This window comes from Pleurodeles waltl, chromosome 1_2, assembly GCF_031143425.1.
Source record: "Pleurodeles waltl isolate 20211129_DDA chromosome 1_2, aPleWal1.hap1.20221129, whole genome shotgun sequence".
In the NCBI taxonomy this organism is placed as follows: Eukaryota; Metazoa; Chordata; class Amphibia; order Caudata; family Salamandridae; genus Pleurodeles; species Pleurodeles waltl.
Genome location: NC_090437.1, coordinates 628,169,955 through 628,185,837, shown reverse-complemented (window position 1 = coordinate 628,185,837; position 15,883 = coordinate 628,169,955). Strand labels below are relative to the sequence as shown.

General features: G+C 46.9%; 1 protein-coding gene across 20 annotated transcripts in view; it reads left to right on the top strand.

Annotated features, from left to right (window-relative positions):
* Positions 1-15,883, top strand: part of BLTP1 (bridge-like lipid transfer protein family member 1) — a 1,779,540-nt gene that overhangs the window by 796,860 nt on the left and 966,797 nt on the right. For all 20 annotated transcript variants that reach the window (XM_069242474.1, XM_069242454.1, XM_069242518.1 and 17 more), the window contains one exon: positions 13,821-14,018. In XM_069242474.1, the coding sequence (XP_069098575.1) occupies positions 13,821-14,018 (198 nt within the window). The remainder of the gene's footprint in view (positions 1-13,820; positions 14,019-15,883) is intronic.

Genomic DNA, 15,883 nt, shown 5'->3' with positions numbered 1-15,883 from the left:
TAATCTAGATTTAGTGGGATTAACATGCAGGCCAGAAATTTCTCCAAACTCACGCATTACCTGTATAAGTATGGAGACAGAGATGGTAGGACTACGGAGATACAACAAAACATCATCCACAGAAAGGGAGATCACATGCGTGGTCCTCCCCATGGTGATCCCCCATGGATCCATGGTCTGCCAGAGAAGGACCGCCAGGGGTTCCATTGCTAGCGCAAATATGTGGCAAGAGGGGGCTGTAGAAAAGTAGTATCTTTCTGACTTAGTTACCCCCACTTTTTGCCTGGTGTCCACGTGTTTAGACTGTAGTGCACTGGGATCCTGCTAAAAAAGGGACTCTAGTGTCTGTGCTCGCTCCTCTAAATTTGATTGCTGGTAAACTTTGCACCCCACAATTGGGATACTGGTGCACCCATGTAAGTCCTTAGTATCTAGTACTTAGGTACCCAGGGCATTGGTATACCAAAGGTCTCGGATGGGCTGCAGCATGTATTGTGCTACCCATGGAAGCCCATGCAAACTGTGTCTGCAGGCCTGCCATTGCAGCCTGCGTGAAATGGTGCATACACCCTTTCACCACTGATATAAGGCCTACCATATATCCTGGTCACTGCACTTACACACTGTCACCCCTTTGATATGCCCTTCAGCCGAAGGGCAGTGTGCATGTCCCTAAGTGTGAGGGTACCCTCGAATGAGCAGGGTACCCCTTACAAACCCAAGACTCAATTTCCTGGGCTTTGTAAGTGTGCGGAAGCCATCTTAAGGTATGCAGTGGACACTGATCAGCATAAGTGGTCCAACTACATAATGGCTTCTCTGAACCTAGGCATGTTTGGTATCAAACATGTTGGAATCATGCAACTACTCCAATTTCAGTGCTTGTTGCATGATCCCATGTACTCTAGGAGTTCCGTAAAGGATCCCCCCCAGTTCTGCCTGTGCAGCCATACGGGGTCTAACTGCCAGCCTGACACCAGACACTGTTCTGCCAGCCTGATGATGAGATGGACTCAAGCAGCAGAAGGCAGAACAAAGGATTTCCTTCAAGGGAGAGGTGTGACCAGCTCCCCCTTTATATTAGGTGTCTATGGGCTGGGCTGGGGTTGCCTCTGAGTGCCACCAGACTGCTTTGAAGAGCGTCCTTCTTTCATAATCGGGTTTGCACCAGTTCAGGAACCCTCGGTTCCCGCTCCGATGAGAAACCACACAAAGGACAGTGGGAGTGACAACCCCTCTGTCCCGCTTCTCCCCTAGGGAAGTACACCAAGCGTTGCCAGGTGGCTGGTTGAGAATGCCATCTTGGAAACAAAGTAGGCAGAGGCCCTGAGGAGCATCTGACTGATTAGGCCAGGTAGATGACGTGGCTGACCCCTTCTGATAGGTGGGTCACTTCAGAGAGTGACCAACTCCCTCTTAGAGTTAGTAAAGGGCTCCCCCAAGGGTGGGTCCTCAGATTTGTCAAGCAAGACTCTTCAAGGAACTTCTCTGCAAGACATCTTCTGCTCCTGGCCTCTGGAACAGCTGCTGGTTTGCTTTGGAACCGAAACTAGTCTGCATCTGGTGGAAAGGCTCCTATTGCAGCATTATTTCTCTAGATCCTGCAAGAATTCTGCAACGTTCAAGGCTGTGCATCCTCCAGGGTCACAAGGACTCTGTTTGCACCTGGAAACATGTAGGAATCTCCCTTGTAGTGAAGGAGTCACTTCCATGCTTCTGCAGGCACCTCAAGACAATGACGAACGGCTGGCGGATCATCATGGTGTTCCACGGACAGTGTGAAGGCTCTGCCCACAGGTAGTGGTTCTGTGACCTTCTCTGGGTACTGCCTATGTTCTGACCAGTGTGGGAGACGGTGTGCCCTGCTCCTGCCACTGGACTGGAACCCCTGTGCACTATCATGCCAAGGCTTGTTGACTCTTCCTCTGGGAGATCATCAGACACCAAGATGCCCCAGCCTCAACAACTCGAAGATCAGTCTCCATTCTGCAGGTCCTGCGATGTGGGACTTCTGTTTTGTTGTGCTGCTGAGGCCTCCTTGTGACTGCTTGTGTTCATCGCCTCTAGGTCACTCCTGGTGGCTCCAACACCTTCTGCTGGCCTCCCTGTGTGATGAGGACCAGCCCTGACTCCCCTTCAAGGGTAGAGTCTCCTGGACGTTGCTCATACCTGAAAACTTGCAAATCCATTTTCAGCTCATGCTTGCATTTGCCAGTGCTTGTTGGTGACCTCGCTGGTCACTGACCCTCCTGCAATCTGGTGACTGACGTAGGACAGCTTGTTGACAAATCTTATGATCTTCTGCAGCTCCTGGACCCCGCAGCTGGACTTGTTCCTTTACTAACATGCAGGAACTTCACTTCTAGGAGGGTGGGTATTGCCACCTGCACCACCTTGGCACCTCCGAGGGTGCTGGGCTCTGTACCCTTCCTCATCCGGTCTTCTTTGTCCAGAAACCGTCTTTGGGTTCCGCTGGACTGGTCCACGGGTTGCGACAGCAGCTGGATAACCAATGCCTCCATTGACTTCAGTGTGGGTTTCTGATGTCCTTTCACGCCTATGCATCCGGGTCCCCTGTTTTATGTACTGATGTCTTCTTGGTATCCTTGGGTGTGGACACTCTCCAACCTTCCTCCTGTCTTTGGGTTTATTAGGGGTCCACTGGGAAGGGTCCTGAAACTTATGAATTTCAACCGCAACATCCCTTTGTTAGTCTATGGGACGACCTGGTAGGTATTATTTGGTGTATATATTGTGTGTTTAGATATCTCCAAAGTGAGATATACCAGTGCTAGTCTAGTAGTTAATGCTGTATTAAAGAATCCTTTATTTTTGCAACTCTTGTGTGGTTCTTTCTTGTGTGAGAGTTACTGTCTAACTACTGTGGTATTGCAAGTGCTTTACATTTCTCCTGGATAAGCTTTATCTGCTCGCCTCAGCTGCCCCTAGAAAGCTTTTGCTATTTGGATACCTAAACACTATCACTAAGGGTTACCTGGACTCAGTACAGGGTGCCACTTCATAGATGTACACCAGAAACTGAGCCACCCCCTTACAAGGGCAGTCCTGCCTGGTGCCTCTGCTCAAACAAACAAGTCTGAGTACTCCCCTCCAGTTTGTAGCACAAGCACATGGCTCCTCATAGAATAATTGTATCCACCGGGTAAATTTAGGTCCTAAGACTATTTTTGTGTAGAACTTGCCATGGGAACATCCAATTAAACAAATCAAGAGCCTGTTCGATGTCGAGAAAAACGAGCGCCAGTTCCTCAGGCCGATGTAATGTGGCATGATAAACATGCGCAAGCCTCCTCAGATTATGTAGTGTATTATGTTTTGGAATAAATCCTGATTAGTCTTCATGTACCAGGAATGAGAGGTGAGGGCGTAGTCTGTTGGCAAGGACAGTACTAAGTATCTTAACAATAATATTTTGGAGAGAAATAGGCTGGTACGCTGAGGCCAGAGTGGGGTCTCTGCCTAGTTTGTGTGTCATGACAATCAGGGCTTTGCGTAGCGAAGAAAGGAGGCTACCAGAAAGTAGGCTGCCTTCGTAGACCTCCAGGAGTTTGTCCGCCAGTAAGTCTGCATATTTTCAATGAAATTCTGTTGGGAGACTGTAGTTTCCATGGGTTTTCACAGTTTTTAATGTTAGAATTACTGCAAGGATTTCCTCCCGAGTGATGGGGTCATCTAAGTTTCGGCCATCTTTAGGGGGGAGACTGGGAAGGTTAGTGTTCAGGAGGCATTTTACAATGTTGGCCGTTTAAGAACCACCCTGGTCAGCATAAACCGTACTTATGGGGGAGTGGAAAACTCAGTGTATGGCTTGTTGGGTGTAGATCGGCTGTCCAGCGTAATTGTGCAGAGTAAGGATAGGAGCCCTGGAATTCTCCTGTCTATCCAGACAGGCTACCATTGCACCTGTTTTGTCCCCTTCAGCATGAAGCCTTTGACAGTAGGCTGTAAAAGTAAATTTTTTCTAACTGGTGCCAGTCAATGAGGAGTTCCGAGCGTGTTTCTCACCAGGCCTGTATGCATTCCGGATGGGCAGCGAACAGTTTCTCAATGTCCTCCAAAGTCTGTTCATGATTTTTAATATCCCGGTCTAGTTGTTGTCTAACCCCATAATATGTTTTAGGCAAACACCTTGCAGTACAACTTTCATCGCCCAGTCCACATCTTCGCTGCTCGAAGAGCACCCAATTCTCCCGAAAATAATGTGCTAACTCATCCCGGACTGTCAGAGCAAAAGGAAGGTCGGTAAGGGCTTCGGGGTGGAGACGCCACATCAGTAACTTAGGTCAGTTAATCAACTAGTAGGATAGGAGCGTGATCTGACAGACAACTAGGGAGATATGACACCATTTGGGGCCAAGGAATCCGATATCCGGGCATAGTCTAATCTACTGTGAGTACCTGTGGCTAGAGTGTAACAGGATAATCGCTGCGCGTCGGGGTGTCTGATCTGCCACATATCACTTAGGTGCAATTCTCTCATGGGATCTATTAATGTCACGGTCATGTGTGTTTTTTGAGGCGACCGGTGGGAGACGATCTTTGCCTCCATCCAGGACACAATTGAAGTCCCCTGCCATAATCACTTCTGCCGCTAAGTTTGGGGAGGCAGCTCGTACCACTGCCATGAAAAAGTTCGGACAGTCATTATTTGGGGCATAGACATTGATAAAGTAGATTTCCCTACCATCTAGTGTATTGTACAGTATCACATAATGACCATCAGGGTTCAGGATGTATTGTGTATGCTAGAAAGGTACCCTGGGTGCACCCAAATAAGAACTCCCTGAGCAAAATCAGATAAGTATGTAGCATAAATGTGTCCCCTTCAGCACTTCCAGAGGGAAGGTATGCAGTTACCCCACAGATAAGTCTCTTGAAGAAATACAACGGATATTCTATAACTTTTTAAATTGGCGTATACCCTTCCTCTATTTCTCCGATATGGTCAGTCATGTGAGAGTATGTATTCCTGTCTTCCCATTGCTAGGGACATAAGTAGTTCCTGTCCAACTCAGCCAAATATAGTATTGTCTTTAATAGCGATTACTGCCATGATACACAAGAGTTGTATATGACATTGAACAATAGCAAAATCAATAAAAACTACTTTTGTTCCCAACTCCCCTCACCCTGTGGTCAGTTGTGCTGTATCCTCCCACCCAGTGTGCTCTTACTGTTGGGGGATGGCAGCAGCCACCCCGTTTCCCAAATTATAAATATGAACAAACTTAGATTGTATAAAAAGAAAACTCCAAAAATAGAGTAATACTTGGCGTGCTAGAGCCATGGACAAGGAAAACAAGATTATCACACTCAAGCTCCCTATCACTCCCTCACCACTCTGTCCTAAAGCTACTCATTTATCGAGTTAGGACACAGGATTAGCAAAATGACAACATATATGCATATAAGCCACTTAAGAATGCAGGTAAGTATCGATAATGTAACTTGCATGATCTACAATAAAGTTCTCCCAGAAGGGTGAGGCAACCATCACCACCAACCAAGCAGAATCAAACGGTATTCCAAAGAGGCCTGGAGGCAGTGGGGCAAAATACTCAGGAACAATGACTTGTTACCACACATTATTCCATCTCAGAGTCCTCGCTAGCTGTTCCTGGGACAGAGCAGTTACTCTGGAGCAAGTCTCTGGTGTCCAAAGTTGCACCTGTCGCCTACAGTGTTCCATCAGGGCCAACTATCATCCTTCCCACCTGGGGGGTGGCGCCCCCACTTGCCTTTCACCTCTTCCCACGTCACCCTGACCATAGAGACTGTCTTTGATGCTGAGGGGGTTGCCAAGCAGCGGTCCCACTGGAGGCAGAGTGTTCAGCCAATTGTTTGCTTCTGCTGGAGTTTAAAATAACAAGGCAGATCCTCCATGTTGGACCTGGAGTTCTGCGGGGAGAGGAGGTTATATTTCAAATTGAATCCTTGCAGTCTCCTTTTAACTGCCATAAAAGTTTTCCTCTGTTCTTGTACCCACTGGGTGTAATCAGGAAAGATTGAGGTAGGTTTACCCTGATATGACGGAGGGCCCTGTGACCTGGTACACTGCAGTATAGCGTCGCTGTAGGAAAGTACCCTCTTTCTTGGCATGGTTACCCCCGTTTTCTGCCTGTTGTCAGTGTGTTTGACTGTTTTCACAGGGATCCTTCTAACCAGGACCCCAGTGATTCTGTCTGTCCCTGGAGCACGACGAGGCCTGCTGTACTGTTTTCTTCACCTTTCATAAGAGCCCATCCTCCAGTGCCCTCGGGAAGAGCTGGATGCCAAGCAGCAGCTGATCCTCATCCACCCACAGACCGGTCAGATCCTCCTCCAAATGTTAGACTCCGCTCCTTCCAAAAGGAAGCTTACCTTTGAGGAGGCCCTCAACCTACCAGTGTAGCCACTGCCTAACACCTGCAGTGCCATGACATAGGCACTAGTCCACCGTCTCCTATATCTTGTCTACCTCCATCTCACCTTTTTCCTACTGCTCATTTTCCTTCTTCTCCACCTCGTTCCCCTTTACCCTTCCTGACCCTTCCCCTTGTCCTCCTTCATCCTTACCACTTGCTGCCCAGTCATCTCGCTCTCCACAGGGTCACCACATTCTAGATTTGGAGGGCCCCACATGCACAGGGTGATCCGTGGGACGATTATTATTATCATCATCCTACCTGGGGATACGGATTCCTACAAGTACCCCGCAAAGCTTTCCCTGCCTGATGACCCCATCTCCTCCCATAAGGTCCTCCATAGGGGTCTACATACCATAAGGATGAGATGCATAAGCTACCAGAAAATGATGATTTCTTGCTGGAGATGCTCTCATCCATCCATTGCTCTATGCAGTACCTTCCCATGCCTAAAGGCATACTAAGGTCTGATCCTGACATCTTTAAGGAGCAGTTAAAGGCTAGGTATATGACTCCCAGGGTGGAGAATAAATATAAGGCTTCCCCCTCTGACCAGATATACATTAGGGGACCACTTTCACCAGAGTCATTTTTCGTCCATACAGCTGCTAAACATGCCAACACCCAGCGATGCACCACCTCCAGACAGGGAAAGTAAAAAGACAGACCAGGCTGGTAAACACTTTGCTGCCAATTCTGCAATACATTGGTGCATCACAAACTCATTTGGTTTGCTTTCCCAGAACAGGGTGCACTGGTGTGAAATGGAGCAGTTTCTTCAACACCACTCTGATCAGCACCAAAAGATACGAGAAGAACTTGTAGCTGAGGACAAGAACTTCTCCAGCACCAATATATGGTGTGCCCTCAATACTGCTGACACAACAGCCCACAGGATAAGTTCAAGTCTCCTTTTTCGACACACCTGGCTGTGTGTTTCAGACTTTAAGCCAAAAGTCCAGCAGCACATGCTCAGCCTGTCCAATGGGGAGCACCTGTTCGGACTGCAGGTTGACCAGATGATAAAAAATAAAGGTCACTGATATCACATAGGCCATGGGTGTACTACAAACACCTCAGTACCGCAGAGTTTCCAAGACGACCTCTCACAAGGCATCCTCCTTTTTCCAAAGACCTCAAACGTAGCATACTTCTATCTGGGGCTATTACAAAGGAGGTTACAAGAGTACTTACTCCAGAGGCAGAGCCACCAAGGGGGCGTCCCTGCAAAGCTGTGACTTGCTTGCACTTCATCCTGAACGCATAACACATGTCAGGAGAAGACTGCAGTTGTTTCTCTACCGGTGGGTGAAAATCACCTCTGATCAATGGGTTCTTGACATCATAAGCAAGGGTTACTGTTTGGAGCTCACAAATACACCCCCAAACAGGCATACCTGCAACGCACCCTCACCCCAGAACATCGGCACCTCCTTCAAAAGAAAGTGGAGGCACTTAATCACAAAGGGGCCATAGGGCTATACCCCTCCACCACTGCAGCAAGGGAGTGTATTCCCTATATTTTCTCATTCACAAGGACTGGCCTCTCATTCTCATACTCAACCTCAGGCGCCTCAACAAATACATTCTGTCAGAGCACTTCCACATAGTGATACTCCAGGATGTCAACCCTGTACTAGAGCATGGTGACTTTATGACTCCCCTCGACCTGAAGAACACCTACTTCCACATCCCCATATATCATGCTCATTGCTAGTCCCTCCACTTCATGGTAAGTGGCCAGCATAATCAATTTAAAGTGCTGCCCTTCTGGATGAACACAGCGCCCAGGGTGTTCATAAAGTCTCCTTCCATGTTAGCCGCTCATCTTAGGAGGAACAGCATCCAGTGCTTGGCACACACACTGGCCACCATAGACTTCTTATATGGTCTAGGATTTACCATCAATACCACAAAGTTCCACTTCCAACCCCTTCAAAACTTAAGCCTTCTTGAGGGCAGTACTGACCTCCGCCACCAGGAAAGCCAAACCCAGCTCTTTAAGGGTGCAAGCTTTCCAACCACTGGTCCCCTTTTCTTAAATCAGGTTGTCAAGTAACAGTCAAGATGGTTATGTGTCTCCTCGGCATGGTGACCTGTTGCTGTAGATGCTGGGTTACACATGCACCTGTTGCAGACTGCCTACCTACACAGTGGTCAGAATCACAGGGTCACTAGGAGGATCTAGTACTGATATGGCACCGCACTCATCGCTCTCTGTAGTGGTGGAACAGAAACAACTTGTTCCAAGGCCAGCTCTTTTGCGACCGAGTGCCCCATGTAGCCATCACAGCAGATTCTTCCCTCACAGGGAAACTCTGTCGCCTTCTCCTGCTGACACACACTCCGCAAACTTCGGAAAATCTTCAACTGGATCCCAGCAGACTGTCGCAGGACAGTCACCCACGCCTTAGTCACGAGCAAGCTCGACTACAGCAATGCCCTATACGCCTGCACCTCAACTAGGAGCATCAAAAAACTTAAATTCATCCAGAACACCGCCTCCAGGCTCATTCTAGACCTCCCTCACTGAGAACACATCTCCCAACACCTGAGGACCCTCCACTGGCTACCGGTCAAGAACGAATCACCTTCAAGCTTCTCACCCAAGCTTCTCACCCACACGTACAATGCCATACACATCTAAGGACCAGCCTACCTGAACCTGCGCTTCTCCTTCCACACCCCCGCCAGATCCTTCTGCTCAGCCCAGATGGCCCTGGCCACCGTCCCTCGCATCCACAAAACCACCGTCGGAGGACGATCTTTCCCCTACACTACAGCAAAGAGCTGGAACAACCTCCCCCTGCACCTCAGACAAAGTACGTCGCTCACCATCCTCAGGAAGAACCTCAAGACGTGGCTCTTCGGATGAGGCCCCTCCCTTCCAGCGTTTTGAGACCCTCATGGGCGAGTAGCCGCGCTTTACAAATATTGATTGATTGAGGGTGGCCGGGTGCACTTACAGGATTTGACCATTCAAGGAATGTTGACGCCCCATCAACAGGATCTCCACATCAACTGCAAGGAGCTGCTGGCCATCCAGCTAGCCCTCAAGGCATTACTCTGTCACATCCAGCACAACATAGTCCGCATTCGCACAGATCATATTACCATCATGTTCTACCTACAGGGCAACACTCACTTTCCACAGTTGTCTGCATTAGCCCACAACACTTCTCAGTGGGCACTCTATCACAGAGTCTTTCTACTGGTGGAGTACCTACTGGAAGCAGACAACAGTTTTGCAGGCCTGCTCAGCAGAACACAGCAACAAGTCTACAAGTGGAAACTTCACCCACAAATCCTACTCCTATACTTCCATCGGTGGGTGGTTCCCTGACGTAGACCTCTTTGCCACTGCCGAAAACACAAAATGCACAAACTTCGCCAGCATCCTGCCTGGAATATCAGCATAGTCCTCATGGACTGCCCTTTTGCACCACTTCACTCATGTCCTCGAAAATTGTTTTCCTGAAAAGTAGCTTTCCTAGTGGTACTCACCTGCCTTAGATGTGTGAGTGAGCTTCAGGTTCTTACACTTGAAGTACCCTTCTTTCAAATGCATGCCAATAGACAGATCTCAGATTTATACCTAAGATTTGTTGTTTGTTCCACTAAATCAAGCTATCAAATTCCCAGTGTTCTTCCTTTGTCCAGAGTCCTTGACGGGACGGGCTTTTTCACACACTAGATGTTAAAAAAGTCCTCTTGTATTACATTTATAGGCCAAAACCCTTTCATAATACACAAACCACTAAAGGACCTTGCTCTCTCCAAAGTGGGAATAGTGAGTTGGTTAACCAAATATATCCAGACCTATGTCAAAGCTACATGAGAATTATCTACCCCTCCAAGGCCCCACTGTACCTGCAAAAAAGAGGCCTCCATGCCGTTCCAATAGCTGACGCCTGGAACGCAGCGGCCTGGTTTACTCAGCACACTTTCACCAAGCATTACTGTGTAGATGTTTTAGCTCACCAACAAGTCAATGTTGGCCAAGCAGTCCTTCATATGCATTTTCAGTCTTTTGCAACATCCTCTGGCTAGCCACCACTTCGGACAGGGCTCCTTTACAGTCTGTGCTCAGCATGTGTATCTTCCTGGTGGCAGTACTGACCTCTGCCACCAGGAAAGCCAAACCCAGCTCTTTAAGGGTGCAAGCTTTCCAACCACTGGTCCCCTTTTCTTAAATCAGGTTGTCAAGTAACAGTCAAGATGGTTATGTGTCTCCTCGGCATGGTGACCTGTTGCTGTAGATGCTGGGTTACACATGCACCTGTTGCAGACTGCCTACCTACACAGTGGTCAGAATCACAGGGTCACTAGGAGGATCTAGTACTGATATGGCACCGCACTCATCGCTCTCTGTAGTGGTGGAACAGAAACAACTTGTTCCAAGGCCAGCTCTTTTGCGACCGAGTGCCCCATGTAGCCATCACAGCAGATTCTTCCCTCACAGGGAAACTCTGTCGCCTTCTCCTGCTGACACACACTCCGCAAACTTCGGAAAATCTTCAACTGGATCCCAGCAGACTGTCGCAGGACAGTCACCCACGCCTTAGTCACGAGCAAGCTCGACTACAGCAATGCCCTATACGCCTGCACCTCAACTAGGAGCATCAAAAAACTTCAACTCATCCAGAACACCGCCTCCAGGCTCATTCTAGACCTCCCTCACTGAGAACACATCTCCCAACACCTGAGGACCCTCCACTGGCTACCGGTCAAGAACGAATCACCTTCAAGCTTCTCACCCAAGCTTCTCACCCACACGTACAATGCCATACACATCTAAGGACCAGCCTACCTGAACCTGCGCCTCTCCTTCCACACCCCCGCCAGATCCTTCTGCTCAGCCCAGATGGCCCTGGCCACCGTCCCTCGCATCCACAAAACCACCGTCGGAGGACGATCTTTCCCCTACACTACAGCAAAGAGCTGGAACAACCTCCCCCTACACCTCAGACAAAGTACGTCGCTCACCATCCTCAGGAAGAACCTCAAGACGTGGCTCTTCGGATGAGGCCCCTCCCTTCCAGCGTTTTGAGACCCTCATGGGCGAGTAGCCGCGCTTTACAAATATTGATTGATTGAGGGTGCCGGGTGCACTTACAGGATTTGACCATTCAAGGAATGTTGACGCCCCATCAACAGGATCTCCACATCAACTGCAAGGAGCTGCTGGCCATCCAGCTAGCCCTCAAGGCATTACTCTGTCACATCCAGCACAACATAGTCCGCATTCGCACAGATCATATTACCATCATGTTCTACCTACAGGGCAACACTCACTTTCCACAGTTGTCTGCATTAGCCCACAACACTTCTCAGTGGGCACTCTATCACAGAGTCTTTCTACTGGTGGAGTACCTACTGGAAGCAGACAACAGTTTTGCAGGCCTGCTCAGCAGAACACAGCAACAAGTCTACAAGTGGAAACTTCACCCACAAATCCTACTCCTATACTTCCATCGGTGGGTGGTTCCCTGACGTAGACCTCTTTGCCACTGCCGAAAACACAAAATGCACAAACTTCGCCAGCATCCTGCCTGGAATATCAGCATAGTCCTCATGGACTGCCCTTTTGAACCACTTCACTCATGTCCTCGAAAATTGTTTTCCTGAAAAGTAGCTTTCCTAGTGGTACTCACCTGCCTTAGATGTGTGAGTGAGCTTCAGGTTCTTACACTTGAAGTACCCTTCTTTCAAATGCATGCCAATAGACAGATCTCAGATTTATACCTAAGATTTGTTGTTTGTTCCACTAAATCAAGCTATCAAATTCCCAGTGTTCTTCCTTTGTCCAGAGTCCTTGACGGGACGGGCTTTTTCACACACTAGATGTTAAAAAAGTCCTCTTGTATTACATTTATAGGCCAAAACCCTTTCATAATACACAAACCACTAAAGGACCTTGCTCTCTCCAAAGTGGGAATAGTGAGTTGGTTAACCAAATATATCCAGACCTATGCCAAAGCTACATGAGAATTATCTACCCCTCCAAGGCCCCACTGTACCTGCAAAAAAGAGGCCTCCATGCCGTTCCAATAGCTGACGCCTGGAACGCAGCGGCCTGGTTTACTCAGCACACTTTCACCAAGCATTACTGTGTAGATGTTTTAGCTCACCAACAAGTCAATGTTGGCCAAGCAGTCCTTCATATGCATTTTCAGTCTTTTGCAACATCCTCTGGCTAGCCACCACTTCGGACAGGGCTCCTTTACAGTCTGTGCTCAGCATGTGTATCTTCAGCTACACATGCCACAAACAGAAAATGTTACCCTGTAAGCATCTGTTTGTGGCATATAGTGCTGGAGATTCATGTGCGCCCACCCTTCTCCCCTGAAGCCTTTGGATGTTGCAGATAATTTTCCTTCTTCTTTCTTTGCAAGGTCAGCTTATTCCACTCGATTTCAATCCTCAACCGCTGTATGGGAAAACAGTCTTAAAAATGGAACTGATGCCCATGTGCATTACCAGCAATAGTTAAGTCAGTATATACCTTGTGACCCGAAGACCTCTTCGAAGAAAAACAAGTTGCACATGTCCAAGCCCAATACTAGATGGCAGGCGTACACACAGCATGTTAATCTCCAGCACTGCATACCATGAACATATGTTTATGGGGTAAGTAGTATTTTCCTCCCTGACGATAGGTCAACATTTCTTGTGAAATATGAATGACGTTGACACTGTGATGACATTAATAATGCTTTTAGATGAGAGCCATTCTATTTTTCCTCACTCTGGGTCTGATTTAAAGTTTGGCTGATGGGTACTCTGTCACAAATGTGACAGATATCCTGCCTGCCCTATTACAACTGCATTAGGATATAATAAACGTTTTAAAAGGTGGATGACTTATCTGTCATATTTGTGACAAAGTACCCATCTACCAAACTCTAAAGCAGGCCCTCAGTCTGAAAAGGACAAATGGTCATGAATATTCCATGTTTACAATGTGTGAACTATACAATACTGAGGTTCTAAAGTTAGATGACATGCTGTGGTATTACACTTATGGATAGAAATAATTGAAGATATGATTTGCACAGTGGGTGTTACAACACACATTGTTTGCTGTACCAAGTATTGTTCTCAGAGTCAGTGGCGACCTCATGAATGATGATTTGGCTTAAATTTGTAATGACAAAAGTACCATTTTGAGTACATAACTCTATTTTACTATCCCTACTGCTTTTTAAATAACTGAACACAGTGAGAGAATACAAGTATAATGTGCCAACTACAGTAGCAGTTTGGGACCTTGGTTTTTTTGAGTGTAGCCTACACGAGGGGATTGTGACATCGTATAACTCACTGAAGGTGTTTAAAATCCAATTTGAAAATTCGTAGTAATGAGATTTCCCATTGCTAAATGTTGTTTTGTAGATGCAGGAACTTGTGCAATCACTACCATCCCATTTGAAAAATCAAAGGTTCTCTTCACCCTGGAAGAACTTGATGAGTTCACGTTTGTTGATGAAACTGAGCAACCAGCTGTAACAGATTCAACCAAGATTGGTCCCAGCCAGGAAAAATGGGGATGGATTATGTTTGAATGTGGAATTGAAAATCTCACAGTAAAAGGTAAAGCCTTTAAGTAGTTTCACTTTTTAATAAGGAAAGTTAAAGTATCTTACTTAAATGGTATAAATATGTCTAGTGCGTAGTGCTTTGTTGTTTATTACACTTTGGATGATGGAGTCATGAATAGTTAGATAAGTCCTGGTTCACAGTGTTTTGCACCCCCAGGTTAAACTGCATTGCACAGCAAAATAACTTCAGAATAACAAAAATGGAGATCTACTAAGCAGAATCAGGCACACTTCTGTAGTAGAAGTTAAGGTAGAAGATGTACAGACATGGGAGAAAGCCGCCCATAGCAAAAAATAACTTCCAGTGAGAAAAACACTTCTTTGAAAACATTTTTTTTTTAAACAAAGTAGGTACTGATGTCCATGTGCATTAGCAGCAATAGCTAAGAAGGTATACCTCATGATTCGAAGACTTCTTTGAAGAAAAACAAGTTGCACAGCTCCAGGCTCAAAACTAGATGGCAGGAGTACACACAGCATGTTATATCTACAGCACTACATAAATGAACATATGTTTATGGGGTAAGTAACATTTTCCTTACTGACAATAGATCTAAATTTCTTGTAAAATATGAATGACGTTGCTACAAGCATTTTGATGCTTTAAAGTTGCAATCACTACTAGACAGTGAGTTACAACAACCAGCGAAAGTTTCTGAACTGTGTCTCCTGTATGCATTCAGAAGGTTGAAAAAGCAAGCCAATGGGCTAGGGATATTGATGCCCTAATGAAAAACCACAATACACTTTATTTGTGATTAATATTTTTACTTACAGGCTACTTGCCTCTTGAATCACCTCATATGTTTCGGGCTGGATCCGGAAAAGTGGGAGTAGCTGTCCCATGAAGAAAGGTGGCAGCATGGCTCTGTCTGGACTCTGGGATCTATGACACCGCAGAGCCATATATTCCTCCCCCCCCAGCATGTTTATGTCTGTTCCTTTTATTCCACATCCCCATGAAGTGCCAATTTGGAGTTATTCTTCTCTGAACATATCCCTTGAAAATATCTGGTTTTCAGTGTGTTGGCGGAATGTCTCCACCAAAGATTAAACTCTATTCTTGCCACAAACTGATATTGCTGCTAGACCAGGTTGTGTGAGAAGTGCAGGCTTATGTTCACCAAGGCCATCAAAGACTGTTAGGCAAAGCATGCCTGCAGTGAACGTTCAGACCCCTCTCCACTCCAGGTCCTGCTACAGATACTGCTGCAGATCTCTCTCCAGCTTTCCTTAACAGGTTGTTCTTTGTAGCCTCCTGCTTCCAAGTACAAAGACAAGTCATCCCACACTAAGCACACTAAGAGGATTTCTTCTCCTTCTCAACATGTCTCCCTAATGGTAGAGTTCTTTATGTAGGTAGAATCTGTCCCCGACTTTGGCCTCTGCATTATCCTTGAAGCCTACATTGAGGAAGATGCATTGTCCTCAAATCCTTAATTGGGGAAGATGCATTTTCTCTGGGCCCAGAGTGCCCTGCTCCTTTTCCAGCGTTTCCTGCACCTGGATTATTTTCAGATTGCATCTCCCATCAGGTCTGTACTGGCCATCTTCAGCTCCATTCCAGTTCGTTCAGGTGTGCCTTCTATCCATAAGGAGATTTCTGATGGGATTCTGCTGATGGTTTAGTCCCTAGCCCCAATTGACGCTGCTCTGCCTCCTTCTGACAATGTGGATGCACTGGCAGCATCTCTTATGCCACTGAACAGCTTGCTGGTTGCTCTGCCAATGGTATTTGTGCTGGACCTGTCCTCAGCACTCCAGATGTTGACTTTAAATCTAATGGAGTCTGTGTCAAACTTTCCAAACACAAATGCCATTTTCGTCAGCTGCAGCAGATGGTGAATAAAGTATCCC